This window comes from Lontra canadensis, unplaced genomic scaffold, assembly GCF_010015895.1.
Source record: "Lontra canadensis isolate GAN:19392208 unplaced genomic scaffold, GSC_riverotter_1.0 scaffold30, whole genome shotgun sequence".
Taxonomy (NCBI): domain Eukaryota; kingdom Metazoa; phylum Chordata; class Mammalia; order Carnivora; family Mustelidae; genus Lontra; species Lontra canadensis.
Window position 1 is genome coordinate 8,786,888 of NW_022631024.1, and position 19,970 is coordinate 8,806,857.

At 45.3% G+C, this 19,970-nt stretch overlaps 1 protein-coding gene across 2 annotated transcripts in view; it reads right to left on the bottom strand.

Moving 5' to 3' along the window:
* The window catches only part of TTLL11 (tubulin tyrosine ligase like 11), a 219,688-nt gene extending 199,924 nt beyond the window's left edge, over positions 1-19,764 (bottom strand). For both annotated transcript variants that reach the window (XM_032865777.1, XM_032865776.1), the window contains exon 1: positions 19,057-19,764. In XM_032865777.1, coding sequence (XP_032721668.1) covers positions 19,057-19,764 — 708 coding nt within the window. The remainder of the gene's footprint in view (positions 1-19,056) is intronic.
* Between the last annotated feature and the right edge of the window lie 206 nt (positions 19,765-19,970).

Sequence of the window (19,970 nt, forward strand, 5' to 3'; positions counted from 1 at the left end):
GCTTCTGCCTACATATCTCTGGAAACCTACCAAGAAGCTGCCCACGGTTGCCTTTGAGGGAGGAACTGAAGGTGGGATGAGGGACATACTTCTCGGAGGTCACCCTTTCATACTACGCTGATTTTTTACCATGGGCGTGTCTTTCAGTTTTTAGTCCATCAGTGACATTGAGATACATGGTAATAATGAAGACACGAATGACAAGAGCGACACACCGTGACACACTCACAGTGTGCTGGATTATGCACTGGGCTTCTCCCTCAACCGTCCTCTGAGGTGGGGGTTACTATCCCCATTATTCGGCTGAGGACACTGGGGCTCAAAGTTTGGACAAGTTCAATAACTGCCTCCTCCTAGTCCACACAGCGAGCAAGGAGCAAAGCCCGGATTAGCACGCAGGTCTGACAGACTCCAAATCCTTCTTTAGGCTTGTACTGTGGCAGAGACTGCGGGCCGTTCCCAAAATGCAGTTCCTTTTCTTTCTGGACACACCAGGAGTCTACATTCCCAGGGTCCCTTGCTGTGACAAAGCCTCTCGGTGACCAAACTTTAGTCAGGCTCCTCTGAACGCTCTTCCCAACCAGGCCTCCACCTTTGGCCTTCCTCACCGGTCTCAGCAGTTCAGCAGGAATCCCCCACCCAGTATCTGACCCCTCTTAGTATCTCATCGAATTCCTCATCCCCCACCTTTGGTATCTGATGCCCCTGGCCTGCTGCAGCAAGAACCCTGTCCCACTGCTCTAGCCAGCACCCTGCCTTGCCCCTGAGATTTCTTCTTGGTGATTTTCCATCCCTTCACCCACATCCCACTCCTTGGCTACACATCCCCACTCGTCCTAGTGGTATACAGAATGCAGCCTAGGCCTCTTTGCCTCTGTTGCAGGAGTTCCTGAATAAAATCTGTTTTTACCACTACTGCCCAGCTCTGGTTTCCTTCGGTGAGAGCGAACTGTGAGTCACCGAGCACCTACACGAGCCAGGTGTTGTCATCAGGCCTGGCAACACAGTGATGACTAAGAGAAGCCCTACCTGTGCAGTGGGGAGACTTCCCAGGTATGTGAGCCCTATCTCCTCAGGTCAGGTCAGAGACACTGCGAAGCAAACGGCTGCATTTGTTCCCGACTCGACTCGCCAGCTATGCAGTCAGGTCAGGTAACAGGTCAGGCCGGGGATGGAGATCAGGGCTGAGGAAGCACAAGGGGAGGGCGCGGTCACTCTCCCAGGTGACGGTAGGCGAGAGCCCCCTGCTGGCCGGCCCCAGAGAAGACTCAGCAGCATAACCCCCAGACAAAAGCATCCTTTCCTGGCAAGAAACGGGAGGACAGAGAGAGGAGAGCTACAGGACTGGACTCGCTCCCTCACTAATGTGTCTCTCTGCCACTCTGCTGCTGAGGCCGGCACTGGCACATGTCCTCGCGTTCTTCCAGGTCACAGGCCCTCCCTGGATGCCTGCTGTAGGCCAGACACTAGACAGACAGACAGACACACACACACGTGCACGTGATACCTCTGTCCTCAACGTACTCACAGTTTAGTGTCCATAAACAAAACATTATCCCCATGAAAAGCAATATATACAGAGGAACCTACCAGGTGCTAAGAAGGCACAGAGAAAGAAGCAGCTGCTTCTGCATGGGGGGGGCAGGGGGCTCATGGCAGAGGTCACAGTTGGCTGGATACTGAAGTGGGGCTCCAAGTTCACCGGGCAGGGAGCAGAGGGGATGAACGCTATTCCAGCCCAAGAGGTCAGTGGGAGCAAGGGTGGTGGCACCTGCCCAGCCTGGGCTGTTAGGGTAGAAGACAGCTGAGGGGGGCGGGGGAGCCTGGCAGGGGTGAGGCTAAAGGGCTAGGAGGGGAGATTGGAGGGAGTAGGGATTTTGAGTGTGAGAACACCCACCCCACAGCCTGGTCACCACCAGAGAGGGGCCTCATCCCACTGGCTTTTGCAGGTGAAGCCGTCTTCCAAAACCTCCTCTTGAATGTGGCACCAGAGAAGGAATCACAGTTGATTCACCATCACCTTGCTCATTACTAACCAGCAAAGATCGCAGGATGGGGTCAAACCCATCTTCGAGGAGAGTCACACAAGCGTCTCTGAGGGGCAGAGGAGAGAAGACAGGATAGATGGAAGGGGAAGTAGCCAGAGAGTAGGAGAAAGGCAGGTGACACTCAGCATGGGGCAGGATGGCCCACGCATCACGGAGCCCAGTGGAGGGGCAAAGAGACAGGCTCCTGCCCTTGGGGAGTGGAGGATGGGAACTGGCACAGGTTGCTGACTTCCCTGCCATTCATCCTTTGCACAAAAATCAATCCCTGTGTGTCTGGTGGCAAGAAAAGACTGTACAGGGGAGGCAGCTCGGTGCAGGAGAAGGAGCCAGCAGCATGAGGTCAGGCCCAGCGTTGAGACTCTGGCTCCTCCTCTCTGTGGCTGGTGTCGCCTACATTCCATTTTCTTCCTCGCCTACCAAACACACAGCACCGTCTCTACTGGTCAGCGGCATCCATGCCCAAGCTCCTAACCAGTGTGTGGCTCAGAGCCTACCTCCGCTGCCCTGTTCCCTTCTTTTTCCCCTCAGGAGGAGGGCCGTGCATATGAATAGCCTTTTTATTCTTTTATTTCCACATGGTCTGAATTTGATTTGACTCTGCCCTCTTCCTCATCAATGAGGTTGAAATATATCATTGGTTGCTTAATGGCCCTTCAGCACTGAGGCCTTTATTAAATAGCAGCGTGCAATAGTTAAACCATATTGCAGTTCAATTCAGCTGGTGTTTGTTTCTTATGCCAGTATATTTCTGAATTTTAAGTTGAAATCAACAAGGATTTCATTATAATACCATGTAAATATTATCTAGTAACTAATACTCATTTATCATCAATAATCCACTTGCTTTAACAAATTCATTATTGAGATGTAATTAATATATTGACTAATTTAATATTTTTTTCCTTGAGGAGGGGGCACCTTGTTCTCATTCACACAAAAGGATGGTATAGGCCAGTAGCGGCCCTGTTCAAGGACAGGGATGGTGTCTAGTTGTGTCTTTCTTTTTTTTAGAGCACAAGAGAGCACTCAATGCGGCCCGATCTCACAACCCTGAGATCATGACCTGAGCAGAAATCAAGAGTCTGACACTCAACAGATTAAGCCACCCAGATGCCCGCCCCCATTTTTTAAGTAGGCTCTACACCCAGCATGGAGCCCACCACAGGGCTTGAACTCATGATTGTGAGATCAAGACCTGTACTGAGATCAAGAGTCAGACATTTAACCAACAAAGCCACCCAAGCACCCCTAATTGTGTCTCTGTTGCCACTGCCTTGAACAGGCCTTGGGGCATGGTGGATATACAACATGTATTTGTTGAATGAATAATGGAGGACTTCAAGGCCACAGGATTTAAAATCATGTATGCATACTCTATTTCACTGTACTTCCTAGAAATACGTCTGCACATTCTAATGGAACAGTATTGCATAAATCTTAAACAACCCTCCTCAGTGACCAGGTGAAGCTCATTAACCTGTCACCCAGAGGGGACCATTCTCTCTCTCTCTGTTCCCTAGACACAGAATATTTTTTCTGAGAAGTCTTTTTTTTTTTAAGATTTTGTTTATTTATTTGACAGAGATCACAAGTAGGCAGAGAGGCAGGCAGAGAGAGAGAGGAGGAAGCAGGCTCCCTGCTGAGCAGAGAGCCTGATGCGGGGCTCGATCCCACGACCCTGGGATCATGACCTGAGCCGAAGGCAGAGGCTCTAACCCACTGAGCCACCCAGGCACCCCTTTTCTGAGAAATCTTAAGAGTAAGAAGTTTTCACAGCTATCACAAACCATTAAAGGAACATCTTTGCAAACTGTCTAGACAGTCATAAAGTTTAGTAATTTCTGAGAAAGTGTCATAAAATCCAGTAAAATGGCAGGGCCTTCAAATAGAGCCCAAGGTTCCTTAAGAAAGGAACAAGTGCACAGGCTAAAGAAAGCTCTGTTATCATGGAAAGTAAACCCAGCCAAAACTAAAGACTTGCATGGGCTTACAAACAGCTGGTTCTCTATTTCTGGCTTCAGCTTTGCAATGCCAGCGACAGGGTGAGTTCACCGCCTGGAATCCCTTTATGTCACTTCCCTTTAAAGAAAATAGTCTCTTTGAAGGTAGTCCAAAAACACAGCAGTAGAACCATTACTGATTACACAGTTCAATTCAGTTAACATTTGCCGAATGCCTTCTCTGTGCCAGGCACTGAAGAACTCAAAGATGAATAAGACAAGCTCGCTGTTACTGGATTATCCTACAGACTAGGCGAAGAGACAAACCATCTCAATCAATAGCCTTGCCCACCCACCCCTATCCTGTCCCAGGTAGCATCGCCTTTCCTGAGGTATAAGACAGCATCCTAACTTGTCTTTGTCTCCACTCTGGAGCTCTGATCCATTGTCCAAAGGGATGTTTTTCAAAGGCAGGTGTAAATCATCTTTTCCCCTGTATACAGGGAATGGTCTGGCCCCTGAGTGCCTCTGGAAGGCAAGCATCAGATTAGAAGCTCCCAGATCAAGCCAGGCCCTCTGCAAGGCCACATCCTCAGGGGTGAACCGGAAGAAAAGCTGCTCAGGGAAGGGGAAAAGAGCCTCCCTTTGGAATGCCTAACCGTAACACATGCAAGTCTGGAGTCAAAATTTATACTGTGCCTATAATCTTAAAAGCCTAAGATCAAAAATTTAGTTTTCAGTGCTCTAGGTTAATGGAGCCCTCTGAGCCACTGGCACAAGATAAAATCCTCACATTAAATTCAGGTCTCAGAGAATTATCAGAGATTAAAGTCCCAAGGAACATGAGCTTACTGTCAAAAAAGAAAGGTCTAGAAATATCTAAATCAGAATCCCAGAAAGAGAGAAGCGAAACAATGGGTAAGAGACAATCTAGAAGGAGAAAACAGGTGAGAATTTTCCAGAATTGATAAAAGACAGCAAACCTCAGAGACAAGAGTCCCAACAAATCTCAAACAGAATAAATAGAAAGAAACCCTCACCCAGGAAGTCATGACACGGACAACATCGAAGACAAAGAAAAGATTTTAAAAGCAGCCTGAAGGAAAAAAAAGACACTTCACCAGCAAAAGAAAAAAAGCCAACAGAGAACTGACCTCTCAGTAGTAAAAATAGAAGTGAGTAAACAGTGGCATATTCTCAAAGTGCTGAGATCACATAATATCACCTTAGCACACTATATGTGCAGCAACACTATCTTTTAAGAATGAAGGCAAAAGGAAGGTAATTTTGGACAAACACAAACTGACAGAGTTTATTACAAATAGCCCCTTGCCAAAGGAACTTCTAAAAGATTACTTTCGGGGGAGAGAAAATGATCCTAGAAGGAAAGTCCGAGTTGTGAGTGTAATAAACAAAGCAAATGGCAAACATGGGCAAATCTAAAATATATCAAGGCATTGTAGAAACTAATAATAATGTCTAATTTGTAAATTTCAAAAAAAGGATAAAGTAAGAGAGAACTAATACATTGGACAACAAAAGCAGGTAAGTCAGGAGGGATGTGACCAAAACGAAACATCCTAAGATCCTTATGTTGTTAAGAGGAGAGTAAAGATCCTAACTTTAGACTTTGTGAAGTTAGTTATACACATATTAAATTTTCTAGGGTTACCACTAGAAGAAAAAAATAAGATGTATAACTTCTAGACTAGTACAGGGGAAATGGGAAAAGGAAAAGTCAATTAAAAAATATATGAAATCCATAATCATAGAGGGAAACACTAATAAAACTCTTCCATGGTCAGACAAAATTATCAGGGCTATAAAATTAGCATAATGCAATCCACAATCTAATCTGATATACATATGTAAAATACTGAATTCAATAACTAGAGGATATGGATTCTTTTCAAAAACAAATAGAATATGACCATTTATAAGGCTATAATGCCAAAAGCTGGAAAACAAAAAAAAGCAAGTAAGGAGAGAAAACAAGAGAAAGAAAGGAAAGAAAGAACATCCTTTAGCCACCATGCTATTAAGATAGAAATTAATAATAAAAAGATAAGCAGAAATAATCTCATAAGTTTAGAAACCCTTAAAAAACCACAAAGCTAAATAACTCACAGGCCAAAGAAAAAATCTTCACAAAAATGTAAACTACATAGAACTAAAAGGTGATTTTTTTTTTAAATGCTACATACCAAAACTGTGGGTGCAGCCAAAGTGGTTCTTAGAGGCAAGTTGGTAGTTGTTTGTTTGTTTGTTTTTTGGGTTTTTTGTTTTTGGTTTTTTTTTTTTTAGGTAAACTTTATGCCCAAGATAGGGCTTGAACTCATGCCCCCAAAGAGCAAGAGTCTCGTGCTCTACTGACTGAGCCACCAAGGTGCCCCAAATCTGTAGTCTTCTTAGAAAAGAGAGAGGCAAAGCATCTAACTTAATGTCAGAAATAGAACAACATAATAAACCTCAAAAGTAGAAGAAAGGAAATCATGAAGAGCAGAAAGCTATGACATAGAAGACAAAAATAGAATGGAGATTATCAATAAACCAAAAGTTGCTTCTTTGAAAAAATTAATGAAATTGAGATCCATGTAAAGCACCATAAGTGAGTAAGCAAGGGTACTAGGACTAGGGTGTGTGGGAGTGGAGGGGGTCAGGAAGACTTATGGAAAAGAGGCGGCATGAGCTGAGCCTTGAAGGATGGGTAAGAGTCAGCCAAAGAAAGGAAGGGCGCATTCTAAGGAAAAGGCAAAACATGACCAAGGTAAAGGGGAATGGCACAACACGAAGGCTCAAGAGACCCCCCCACAGTGCAGTGTTAGTAGCAGATAAAGTTCAAGGCATGGGATGTGTGAAATATAGATAAGTTTAGTGTCAGATATTACTAAAAAATATTCACCTGAGTCTTTACTGTATACCCGATATCATAGACTGAATACATTGATTATATTTTTTAATGCTGGCAACAAACAACTCCATGGGTACCATTGTATCATGCCCATTCTATAAATAAAGAAACTGAGGTCCCGAGCAAAATGTCCCCACAGTTACACAGTGAGTTATTACAAACCCGTGTCTGGGTGGTTCCAAAGTCCATGCTACCCTGCTTCTCAGGTCGTGGAAGTCTTCACATGGATCTTTTAAGGAGTCTGAACTTTATTCTTGAGGCAAATATTCAAATCTACCCCGCAAAAAACAAAACTCACTCTTAGAGTGAAAGTGTGGGATGGCGTTACAGCTGCCACTACTCTCTGCCACCAGGACCGAGTCCACTTCGTGCGGTGTCTAAAGAGTCGACGTACCAGTAACAGGCCACACGGCAATGCGGAATGACAACAGGAAGCACCGGGCCGACCTGCGTTCCTGAGGCATATTTACAATTACTACCTGGGAGCCAAGCACTGTTCAATGACGAGGACAGGATAAGCACATGTACTTTTTTCAACATCTTTATTGAAGCACAGTTCACATACCACACAATTCACCCATGTCAAGTGTGCAGCTCAACAGTGTGTAGCACAGTCATGGAGTTGTGCAACCATCAAACATCCGATATTAAGACATTTCCTTCACCCCAAAGGGAAATCCTGTACTAGCTGTCGCTCCCAACTTCCCCCGCAAAAGCCTCCCCAAGCCGTAGGCAACCACTAACCTACTTTCTCTATACAGATTTCTCTATTCTGAGCATTTCATATAAATGGAATCACATCACGTGCGGTTGTCTGTGGCTGGCTTCTTCCACCGAAGATGTTCTCAAGGCCCATCCATGCTGTGGCATGTGTCAGCGTATTCCTTTTAATGGCCAAATTACATTCCACCATGTGGACAGACCCCACTGGGTTTACCCATCAGCTCATGGACATTTGGTTGTTTCTGCTTTTTGCCTATTGTGAATAATGCTACTGTGAACTTAGCATAGTGTTTTTTAGTGAACATACATGTTCGTTTCTCTCAGGAGTAAACAACTGCGATGTAGCAATTCTATCTTTAACACTTTGAGGACCTGCCAAACTGTTTGTCAAATGGCTGCACCGTTTTACATTCCCACCAAGAGCGTATGAGGGCCCCAATTTCTCCACATCCTCACCAACACTGATAATTTGCTTTTTCAGACATCCTAGTAGGTAAAAAGCATATTTCACTGGGGTTTTGATTTTCATTCCCCAAATGACTAATGATGGCACGTGACATTTTAATACAACCTTTAATGTGTCCCTTTTTTTCCACACCAGAGATACTTTAACAAAACCTAAGAGACAAAGAAATAACCTATTGAAACTTTCCACAGTTTCATTACCCAACTGTATGTGAAATGCTTAAATCTTAACCCATGGGAAGAAGATCCAGGAGCCAGATGTGGGGAAAGGGTCAAAGGTAGAGAGAAAATCAAGCATATCCACTGAGTAAATTACTTGAAAATTTAAAAGTGGTAAAGCCACATTCTGATGTGGCTATTTTCTTTTCTTTTTTTTTTTTAAGATTTTATTTATTTGAGAGAAAGAGAATGTGAGAGAGAGAATGAGAGAGGAGAAGATCAGAGGGAGAAGCAGACTCCCCATGGAGCTGGGAGCCCGACATGGGACTCGATCCCGGGGATCCAGAATCATGACCTGAGCCGAAGGCAGTTGCTTAACCAACTGAGCCACCAGGTGGCCCAAGATGTGGCTGTTTTCAATTTAGACATAATAGCTACACAAAAACAGCTCTATCAAAATGTCCTGCCCTGAACTAGGAAAAATTATCAGAACTAGGTTTGGCAAAGATTGAAGAAAGATTCACCTAGTTCACTCTCCTCTCCAATATTTCTCATTACATCTTTCAAAAGCAGCTACTCTCATATACTGTTAAGTAGAAACTGCTACAATTCTTGGAAAGAAAATTAGTGATACATTCCAGAAGATTGAAAAGATAAATGTCCTTTCACCCAAATATTTCACTTCTGCAAAATTTAAGAAAATAATTTAAAATGTAGGGGAAAGGACTCCAGAAAATTTTTTCAGAGAGCAATCAGTCTCAACATTTACTAACATCAAAATTAATAAGTGAATAAATCTCACTGGATGAGATTTTTTTTAACAATTAAGATGACATTTCTGAAAGTTTTTATAACATAGGAAACTGTCTAAATTATAATATGGGCATTAATATTAACAGAGTAACACTATATCAGCTTTGTAAAACATTGACATTAACCACATCAGCTGAAACTTATGCTGAAGAAATGCTGGAACAAAATGCTTCAAAATGAAAAAAGTCATTGCATCTCTGGTAGGACTCTAAATTTTTTTCAATTTTTTTCCAAAATTTTAATATTTTAAACAATGTGCTTTTTAAATGAAAACTAACAGCCAGGCTCAAAGCCCAGTCCTGTACTGATGACTTAGGTAATTAAGTAATTTCCAATGATCTTATTCAATTCTAGGCAGGCTGGGCAATCATACTCAATTTAGATGGGCAATGTGGTTATTGGAACAAGACCCATCCCGAGAGCCAGGAGACCCAGTGTCAAATTCTCAGCTGAATGTCACCTAACACCTCGGAAGGGTGGGAGAGCTGAACCGGAACCAGGACTTACTGTGTGGAGGCTCTGGCATGCAGGTTATATATGCTATCAAACATATGCTATTCAAATGGGACAAGCATCCTATGAGACAAGTATGATGCTCCCTGTGTCAGAACTAATAAATGGTGGGAGTCAAACCCAAATCTAACTCCATTCATACTGACACCTACCAAACAGAAGTAAGGAAGTCTACCACACTCACTGCATAAAGTTCAAGTCAATTAGATAAATGTATGTAAAAGCTCCACATAAAACGTCTAGCTCTGGGGTGCCTAGATGGCTCAGTTGGTTTGGGCTCAGGTCATGATCTCAGAGTCCTGAGATCGAGCCCCACGTTGGGCTCTGCACTGGGCGTGGAGTCTGCTTAAGATTCTCTCTCTTGCTCTGCCCCTTCCCCCTTCCCTCTCTAAGAAAAAGAAAAAAAAACCCATCTCGCTCCATAGAAATCTAAGACTCTAAGGTTGTCCACACAGCCTGTTAATCCATTAGAAGTTTAAAAGCATCTGAAGATAGAATTCTGTGTGTTTTCTACCCTCTTGGGCCAACAAGTCAATAATAAGAAAGGACTGGTTTTAGTGAAGAGGAAGGAGAAAATTTTTAATTAGAATAAGGTAGATTATGCAAGGCAAATGATTATCTATTAGATGTTTAAATAATCAACAGGGGAAAGGCTTAGCATGCATATGAGACCAAAAGTAATTATCTGTAATATTTGTAAACCAATAAGAAAAACATCAATATAAGCAAAATAGAAACATAAACGACTGGGAAGAAAAATGAACAAAGAATACATTTAGGCATTCCACAGAGGAAGGAGTACACGGGACTCATAAGTATACGGAAAACCCAACCTCACTGACAAGTAGAGAAATGTGAATCAGAAGACCCCATTTTTACCCATCGATTGGGCTCAGATTTAGAAGATTAATAGGAGACAGCATTGCAGGAGAGGACAAGACAGGCATTCTCAACATTGCTGGTGGCATTTGACAGTAACCATCAAAACACAAAGTGCATACACAGTCTGACCCAACGACTCCTAGGAATTTATCCTATGTAAGTATTTGTACAAATAAACACTTAAATTGTCTGAACAGCAATGTTCCCTGTGCCTTTCTTTGTAATTGCAAGGGAAAGTGTGGACACAATATCCATCAATAAATTTTATGATGGTATATCCATAAGGTGGACTATTAGATTGTTATTAACATGAAATGAACCTACACTTACTAACAGAGAAATATGTCCCTGCTAAAAAAGCAGTTGCCAAACACTATACATATTGTTTGACTGCAGCATTTAAAATAATATATGTTTAAATTTATATATTCTATATGTAACTCTTGCATCTCTACATATGATTCCTTTTGCGATGTCATTAGCACCGCTCACCGGACATTCTGATTATCCTATTTATGCCATCATGGTAGGACTGCACATCCCCAAGCCCTGGGAAGTTAGCCATGCCATGTAATGCTTTGCTGAGTGATAGGTGAGCACGGCCACTTCTGGGGAAAAGTCTTACAAGTCAGTGCACAGTGTGCACATTCTCTTCCCCTCGGTGACTCAGAGAAGCAGGCGTCGAGCTGGAAGCATGGGGCTCTGAATAACCAAAATGCGGAGAGCCCCCATCCTCCCTCTCCACCAACCTGCACTGAATCCCTGAGTGTGAGCAAGAAATAAACTTCGGTTGTTATTAAGCCACTGATACATTGTGGTTGCTTATTACTAGAGCACAAGTTAGTTATCCTGACACATGCAGGAATAAGAAAAAATTCTGGAAAGATCCATACCGAACTGTAACAGTGGCATTGCCTCTTAAGGAGAAGAGTTAGAAAGAAGGGGATGGGGTGAGGAGTGGAGGTTTGGGATCTGTATATATTTTTTATAACCACACATTGTTTTTGGAGGTTGAACAAATTTATTTATAAATAATCTTAGATGTCCAGAAAAATGACCATTGTTGCTTTTTTAGATCCCAATAAACCACAGTTCTGACACAAAGAGAAATAAAACCTCCCTATGAGCATAAAGAACAAAATAGGAAAACTGTCCTACATAAGAGTTCTGGGCCGATGGACAGAAGGACTTTTTGGAAAAGTGACAGTCTACCGAATAGGGATGATGGGCACAGGAGAAAAACTGCCCTATTCTTCCAGCTCCATGAAGAATGAGGAGGTTTTATTCAGATGACAAGAGAAGCAGATGGGGCTAGAGAAAGAGTCATCAGAACTGCCTGCTAGGACTTACAAAGACATTTCTAAAAATTACTAGATAATGGTTCAAACACACCCAGGGAAATAAACACATGCACACAAATGGCAGCTGAGGCAGCTGTTACAGAAAGGCACGACTTACGTGACATGAAAGGAGAGATACGAGTCCATCTGGGATGGAGAAACATGATGACCGCTCTCCACCAAACACTAATCTTTGCGGAGGCATCTGAGGGCCCTAACTTGGCTGCAGCGGAGCAACCATGGGAAGGGAGGAGTTCAAAACTAATGAAAGGGCAAGCAAGGTTATTTGCCTGTTCACACCTCCAAGTTTTTGTTATAAAACTTAATGAAGATGTCACAGAAATTCACTGGAGGGAAAGCCAAACAGGTATTCCTGCTGGAAACCCAGGCACTTTAAAGATTTTCTGATTTAACCCTCCTTACAACCCTACCAAGTATGGGATGCTCATTCCTAGAGATGAAGAACCTTTGGCTCAGAGAGAGGAAGCAAGTTGTCCATCCAGGATCACGGAATCAAGACTCAAACCTGTGTCTGGCTACGGTCTTTCCAGAGTCAGTGGGGAGGACTGTAGGGATGACAGGAGTAAAGAAATCAACCCAGGAAGTCTCTTCCACCCAGCTAATGGGTATATTCATATACACAACCTCAGTCCTCCCTGTGAACTCAAATAGCTACAATAAGCTTCCCACAGTGATGTATTTGATAATTAATACACCGAAGTATGAGGAAGGCACCAGGTTCAAAATGGAGGCTTTAAATTTTTCAGTTAAATTCACAAAACCTTCAAAGTATAATTGGTTCAAAAAGTTTAAGTCTGTGTTATTTTAAAAATTTTAAATCTACATTACATCACATTGTCATTCATTATTCATTTAAAATGTAACTGTTCCTTATCCTCAGAGATCTGTGTGTGCTTTGTTATTTGCTATATCCCAAAGCCCAAATATAGTCTGGCACAGAGTTGGTCTCAAATTATTTATGAAATGATTCCAATGAGCTGGTCATAGATGTTCTGGTTTACCAGTAACCTATATACACAGACTAAAATCTACAGTAGTTTCTTTTCTAGTTTTTAAAAGTAGGTCAAATAACCAATGTCTGTAATTGCTCAAAGGAAGAAAGATGGCTAACATTTACTAACTACTGACAGTGTGAGTTAAGGTAATTTACATACATTCCCTTATTTAAGCTCACAAAAATTCTGCAAGGTAGGTGTCACTTGACTTGTTACAGGTCAAGAAATTGAGACTCAGATTCTATATTTAGTACATGATCAGTTGGGTCACATTAGTCATTAGTAGCAGGGATTTTAACTCAACAGTCTGAATCCAAAGCCCATGCTAGCTCCAAGACACAACACTTCCCCTCTAGAGAAGGCACTAAACGAGTGGGCAGTTACTACGATAATATGTCCTTTTCAAAGAATAGAATTAAAAGAAAAAGGATACGTATGATTGAATTTTTGCAGTCAACATCTGCTGATATAAACCCAGAATCCAGAAGGCTATCAAAATTGAGGTTATTTACAACAGAGGGTACGTTTACATAACATGGGAAGCAGCTCTAGCAATTATCAGCTAAAAAAAAAAAAAAAAAAACAGAATTTGAATTTGTACTAGTCATTGAACTTGAACACAAGCCCAGAGAACTTGTTCTTTGAAGGACTGTTTGAGGTGTTAGTGTGGATTCATGAAGCTATTGCACATACCATGTTGTTCAAACAGCAGCTAGTGAGAAGTGATTTTTATGGCCTGACAAGCTCAACGGGAAAAGGAAAAACCGCATGTCTATTGAAAGGAGAGCATTTGATGAATGGGATATAAACCGTTCTTATATGCAATGCTGTTTTCAAAAAATGGAATGTAAATTGCAATGACCATCCTGGAGATGAGAAAGGGAGTTAAGATTTAACTCTCCAGTTTTTCATTTTATACTCCATCTTCTTCCAGAAGGAATGAGATACAGTGATTCATAGAGCAGGATCACATTCCACAGAGGAGACAGGCTACTCAGCTAGTCAAACGGCACCCAAGTTGCTTCTCAGTCTGTGGGCAGCAACAGCAGGATTTGGAAGGTGCAGGTACCAAAGATAGATGTCAACGTGTTTTATTTTAAGTCCTACTTGCAATATTGCTCTCCTGGATCTGAGCGACTCCACTGTCATTTGAGAGTTATGAGTCAGAAAAATGGGAGGGTTAACGAGTGGAGAATTATAAAACACACTGACAAGTGTGCTTTGGAATAAGACAGACCACTGTTTGAACCCTGACTCTCCTTAGTTGCTGTGCCCACCTCAGTGTCTTCAAGCATTATCTGGGACTAATAATAGAGTAACCCCTGGCAGGGTGGATTTTAGCCAAGGATTAGCAAAGAAGACAGCGTAGGATTATACACCGGTTCCAGGCACAGGCCCTAGATGGTTTTGTCACTTGTTACCTGTGGCCTTGGGCTAGCCCTGCACCAACCTCTTCCTAAGCCTCGGTTTCCTCACCTGTAATTCGGAAGTGATAATAGGATCTACTTCGGGGGTTTACTGTGAGGATCACATGAAACAATCCATAGTAAATGTCTGATATAATTTTTAATGAGCATAAGACGCTCAGCACAATCCCTGGCACATAACAGATATTTCGTAAACAGTAACAGATGTTTAATAAACAGTAATATTCTCTAAGTTATAAATAGGACAATATAATAAGTGTGTACATATTCGAAGGAAGGTTGGATAAGGTTCAGAAAACAACTCATGATTTGGGGTCTCTGAAAAAAAGAGCTCCCACTGTAATAGATCTTGGGACAGGCGCTTACGCAAGCTATTGTCAACAAAGATCCTTCTGTGGAATCTCTCAGCGCCCTCGTTCCCATCAGTGAGCCGGTGTCCATGGCACCACTGTGCACATATACACAACCTACATCTCCAGGGAGGGCAGCTTGTAACAATAGTGGATCTGCTCTCCTTGGTGTCTTTCCCCTAAGGTTTCTTTACTGATGGTGTCAAAACCGCAGAAGGATACACTGGGGATGGGGAGAGAGACTCACACAATTGGAAGAGGACCACACAAGTCCCCAAATATTTACTGAGCGTCTACCATGAGCCAGGAACCATCTGTCTCTTTCATGTGGCAGCTTCAATAGTGACTCCATAAACCTGATTTAGCTATTCTCAAATAAACTCTCGCCTTATCTATTAAGTTCACAGAGCTAACATTTGTGACTTCTCCTTTGAGAGGCGAATTCAACATTGCAGACACAGTTGGATCAGACCTGACCAGACTGGCTAGAACTGAAAACAGAATCATCAGAGAGTTGGCGTGGGGCTGAGAGAGTGGGCAAGAGAAGCTGAGTCTATATATGGCAAAGATCCTGTAACCATATTCAGGCAGAAGCACAAGCCTCTTGGTGTGGCCTCCAACGTCCTCCGTGATCTGGCTCCTTCTTCATCCCTCCCGCTCTCCCACATGCTCTCTATGCTGCCATCTTCCCATTTGGCATACAAAAGCTGATCCGTGCTCCTTGCCTTTTTTCCTACTCTGTGTGGAATGGCCTTTACCCATTCAACACCCAGACTGGACTGCCATTGTGTACATGTCTGTCCCTGCTACTGGAGGGCAAGGAGTGATTCCCACTCACATCTAGATCTGTAACTCCAACCCAGGGTCTGCAGACAGAGATCCAGTAGGAAACAGTGTAGAAGTGTCCAGAACTGAAGGCTAGTTTCCAAAGGAGTGTCTGTTTCGAATGCTAGCTCCGCCACTGATCAGCCACATGACCTTGGATAAGTTACCCTCGGTGTACTTGAACTTCCTCTTCCGAAAAATAGAGACAATGAGGCACTTTATTGGGTTGTTGGGAAAATCAGATCACTGTAGATACATTAAGCGCTTAGAAGAGTACCTGGTGCAGTCTAAGAGTTATATAAGGGGTCATCATAGTCGCTGACATTCACAGTCATTGTTGTTAAATGTATGTGTAATAAAGAAAAGTGAAGGAGGAAGGGAGACCGTGTCCTGTAACCAGGCAAATGTTGAATTCACACGCTGGCTACGTGATGCCCTGCTAAGTGGACCATGTGGTGTGGCCCCTCACTGTACACTCATGAAGGAAATATTTTTACCCTGGTTGGTGTTCATGACCTTAATTCCTACCTGGACTGCCCGCTCACCCCTGCCAAAGCCAGCCAGCTGGGTGGGTGTCCCAAATCCCACAGCTACAGCATAGCATTCAAGGGACGCCATTCAATCCCTCACGTCCCAGCTCCCGGTGGAGAGATGTCTGCTCCTAGAACATCAGTGCTGAACGTTACAGGTGATCTTGTCCACCATCACCCCTGTAACAGATGGGGAAACTGAGGCCTAGAGACGTAGTGTCTGTACTTTGTTAGTACCTGCTTTATATACATTACTAGTTATACAGTCAATTTTACAGTAGGTACTAAAAATACCATTGTCATAGCTTAAAGCTGGAAGGAACTTAAAGTTTACCCACTCCAGTACTTTTGAAACTCCACATTCTAGGGTATCAGGATGGAATACAAGCTCTGCAACAAGTAGCATCCTTTGGTGAATATTTATCGAACACCTACAATGTGTGCCAAGTCAAACACCACTCCCACCCTCCCAGGAGAACCAGGACCTCACAGACTCATAGGGAAGAATGACATTAAGTGAATAATCACGCATCGAATAGTAAAGTCCTATGTGGTGAGTGAATTTGTTTTAAAATCTACCAGAAGGAGCAACTCCTGCATGCCAGTGTCTCTCTGAGGGAGAAGAGAAAGGCAGGGTTGGGGTGGAGGGGGCAGTTACAGGTGGTGCCTGGAAACTGCCCCCTACACGGGGCTCACCCGTGCAAGGGCCTTGTGTAGATGAACACGACCATTATGCGGCTGTCACAGGAGAGCCCAGGAACCACTTATCTCGCCCAACTTATCCCCATTTGATAGACAGGCAGAAGAAGAGGCCTAAAGAGCTGAACTCACTTGCCAAACAAGCAGAGTCGATAAATGGAAGACCGTTAAACACACGCATCCCACCATACTGAACTACATGCAAAGTCCCAAATGTGCCTCAGCTAGGCCTATACTATGCCCTTTACCAGAGATCCAAAGTCCACAGGCCATCCCTAATTCTCACTCCTTTTTGGCACTCAGAACTCAGCTTACATCTCTCTCCTGCAGGAAGCTCTTCTTGGTATGGCCTTGCTCTTCTCCCCCAGCACCTACAGCTCTACAGAGGGACAGGGAGACACGCATCACATCATGTGTTCATCCATTCAACAAGTATTTATTGAACACCTACTATGCACCAAGTACCTGAGGATACAGCAGTAAATAAAACAAAGCCCCTGCCCGCACGGAGCTTACATTCTAATGATGGAAACAGGTAATAAACAACAACACATAATATAGTGTCGAGTAGAGTTTAGTGCGTAAAAAAAAAGTAATAAAGAAGAGTAAGGGTTGGAGGAGCGATCACAGGGGAAGGCTTCTCTGAGGAGGTGGCATTTGCCCTGACATTGAAAGTGACAGAGTGAGCCATGCAAATAATTGGGAAAAGAGCATTTCAGGAAGCAGGGGCAAAGACGCTATAATCACTGCAATGGGTTTTTCTACTTGTGTTTTATCCCTACTGAACTATAACGTCCTGGAGGCAGAGGTTACTTCTTAAGGGTCCTTGAATCCCAGGGTCCAGCATCCACGGCAAACACTCACAGACTGAGTGCATGAACCTGGCATGTATGCCTGCTGGTTTCTGAGTCCTTCTGGCTGCATCTCTCAAGATCTAGTCAGCTTCATGTCTCTCTCCCCACAGGGCTAAGCTAAGCACAGGCCCTCCTTGGGCCGGTCAGCCTCGCCTGGTTCTTGTGGCCTGGTTTCAGTCCCTGGATTCTTTTTTCTTTAGGACTACGGCATTGGCAAGTTCTCCAATTCCATGTTGTTCTAGCCCTCTTATCTCTGGCCCAGACCTGGGGTCCTGCCCAGAACAGGGAGCCCTCCTTGCAGGTTTCCTAGGCATGAAAGTCCTCTGAAACCCCAGCCCCAAGCCTGGGGACCCTGACACTAGTAGAGCGGGGAATGGGTAGTCAGATGCCCCCAATGGCTAACCCCTACCCACCTAAATCTTGACTTCCCTCCAAACTACATGACTCCTTCCTGTTGGGACGCCAACCTTCTGACCTCATCAATCCTTTCTGTGGCCATCTCTCTGTGTGTTCCATCTTCATAAAACCATTCCTGAATGTCTGCCATAAGCCAAGCACAGAGCTAAGTACCCAAATCTTCATGTTGCCTGCTGAAGATTCCCATTCCATCAGCAGACCATCTGAGTCTAAGTCTCCAGACTTGACTCACCTAAATTACAATCCGCCACTCCTGGAACCCTGTTAAATAGCCTTAGAAGCTGAAAATTAAGTCATATGGCTGTACCCAGTCAGCCAACTGCAACAGGCACCCCTCTGTGTCACTGGTGTTGCATCCCAGCCCCTGCCAGGTCTAAAATGGGTTCATTCCTTCACTCACCCCTGCACCCACCACTTACTGACACGCAGTATATACCAAGTCCTAGAATGTAAAATACAGGTCCTGCCCTGATGATGATGCTGGTGGCGGTGACAGCAATGGAGGAAGAGGGAGAGGAGAAGGTGGTAGGATGAGTTACCATTTATTGCACACTTGTGCCACGCTACAATAAGCAGATAGGAGATCTCCTATCTCCTAACGCTGATAGGAGACAGATGATTAGCTTCACTTCACAGAAAGGAAACAGGCTTAAGAAGTGAAGCAACTTGCTCCTCAAAGTCACATACCTAAGTGGCAGGGTGTGCTGAGACCCTAAGTCTGTCTGCCTCCAAAGTACCAACTCCTCAACCGCCGCACAGGAAGTGCTGTACCATGAGAACTTGAATGAAGTGAAACAGAGGGTCCCTGGCCCCGAGGACCCAAAGCTGGTGGAGCAGACAGACACAGAAGCTAAGATCTACAATGTAGGGGAGTGCTGGCGTCTGGGGCGGGTGAGCGCTGATGGCTAGAAGCCAGAGCGGTAGTGTAGGGGAGCCAGGGAAGAGGTGACTAACTTGACCCGGAGCGGGCTTAAAGTCTTCGGGAGGAAGTGACTTTGGCGGCTAGGCCTTGAAGGATGAGCACTTGGAGCTTGGTGCTCAGCAGGAGCTCAGCCCTCAGCCCTCAGCCCTGGGCCGTGACAGGTCCTCTGAGGACGAACTGTCCACCCTCCCGCCATGCCCACGCGGCGGGGCCGGACCTCACCTCCTTCCACTTGAGCTGGCGGATGCTGATCTTCAGGGCGTCCAGGGAGGTCCTGGCCTTGGAGCTGTCCACGGTGACCGGTCGCTGGGAGCAGTACTCGTCCGCCGAGCGGCCCGAGCTCCGCCGGCAGCCCCGGCCCTTGCTCCAGGGCTTCCGGTGCGGGCAGACGCCCCGCACCCGCGCGGGCTGCGGCTTGGCCAGGGGCAGCGTGGGCGGCGGCCGCGGGGTCACCAGGCCGTCCCCCTCCTCGGCCGCGCGGGGCTGCGCCCGGGCCCGCTCCTTGGACTGCTCCTCCGGCGCCTTGCTCTCCGGCTCCCCGGCCGCGCCCGAGTCCACGCCGACCGGCTCCGCCGCCGCCGCCACCGCCGCCGGCGCTTCGGCCACGGCCACCGCCTCCGCCTCCCAGCCGGCCGCCAACTCCCTCTCGGAGCTGCCCCGCTGCATGGCGCTCAGGGCCGGTACCAGCGCCAGTGCCACCGCCGCCGCCGCCGCCGCCGCTCGGCAGTCCCGGCCCGCGACCAAACTGCCGCCGCGGCCACGCGGTCCCCGCCAGAGCCCGTTGCCATGATCGCTCGGGCTTTGGTTGACAAGGGCGGGCACCTCCTCGGGACGGGGCCCGGGAAGGGACAATCGCGGCCGGAGCCGCGACGACCTCATAGGCGACGGCGTCCACGTGATCAGGCCTGTCACAGAGGCGGGGGCGGCCATCTTGGAAGAGGGCGGAAAGCCGCCTTGGACCGCCGGTTCGAGAAGACGGCGCTGGTTTTCTAAGGGCGCAGAATTTGGAGGCAAGAGAGGAGATTGAGGTTACCAGGGTTTGGGGCACTTGTGGGGCTCCTGAGTCCGGGGGCTGCGGAGGATCTCAAACAAGAAGCCCGCTTTCCCCCACCCCGCTACACAGTCGCTGGAATAAC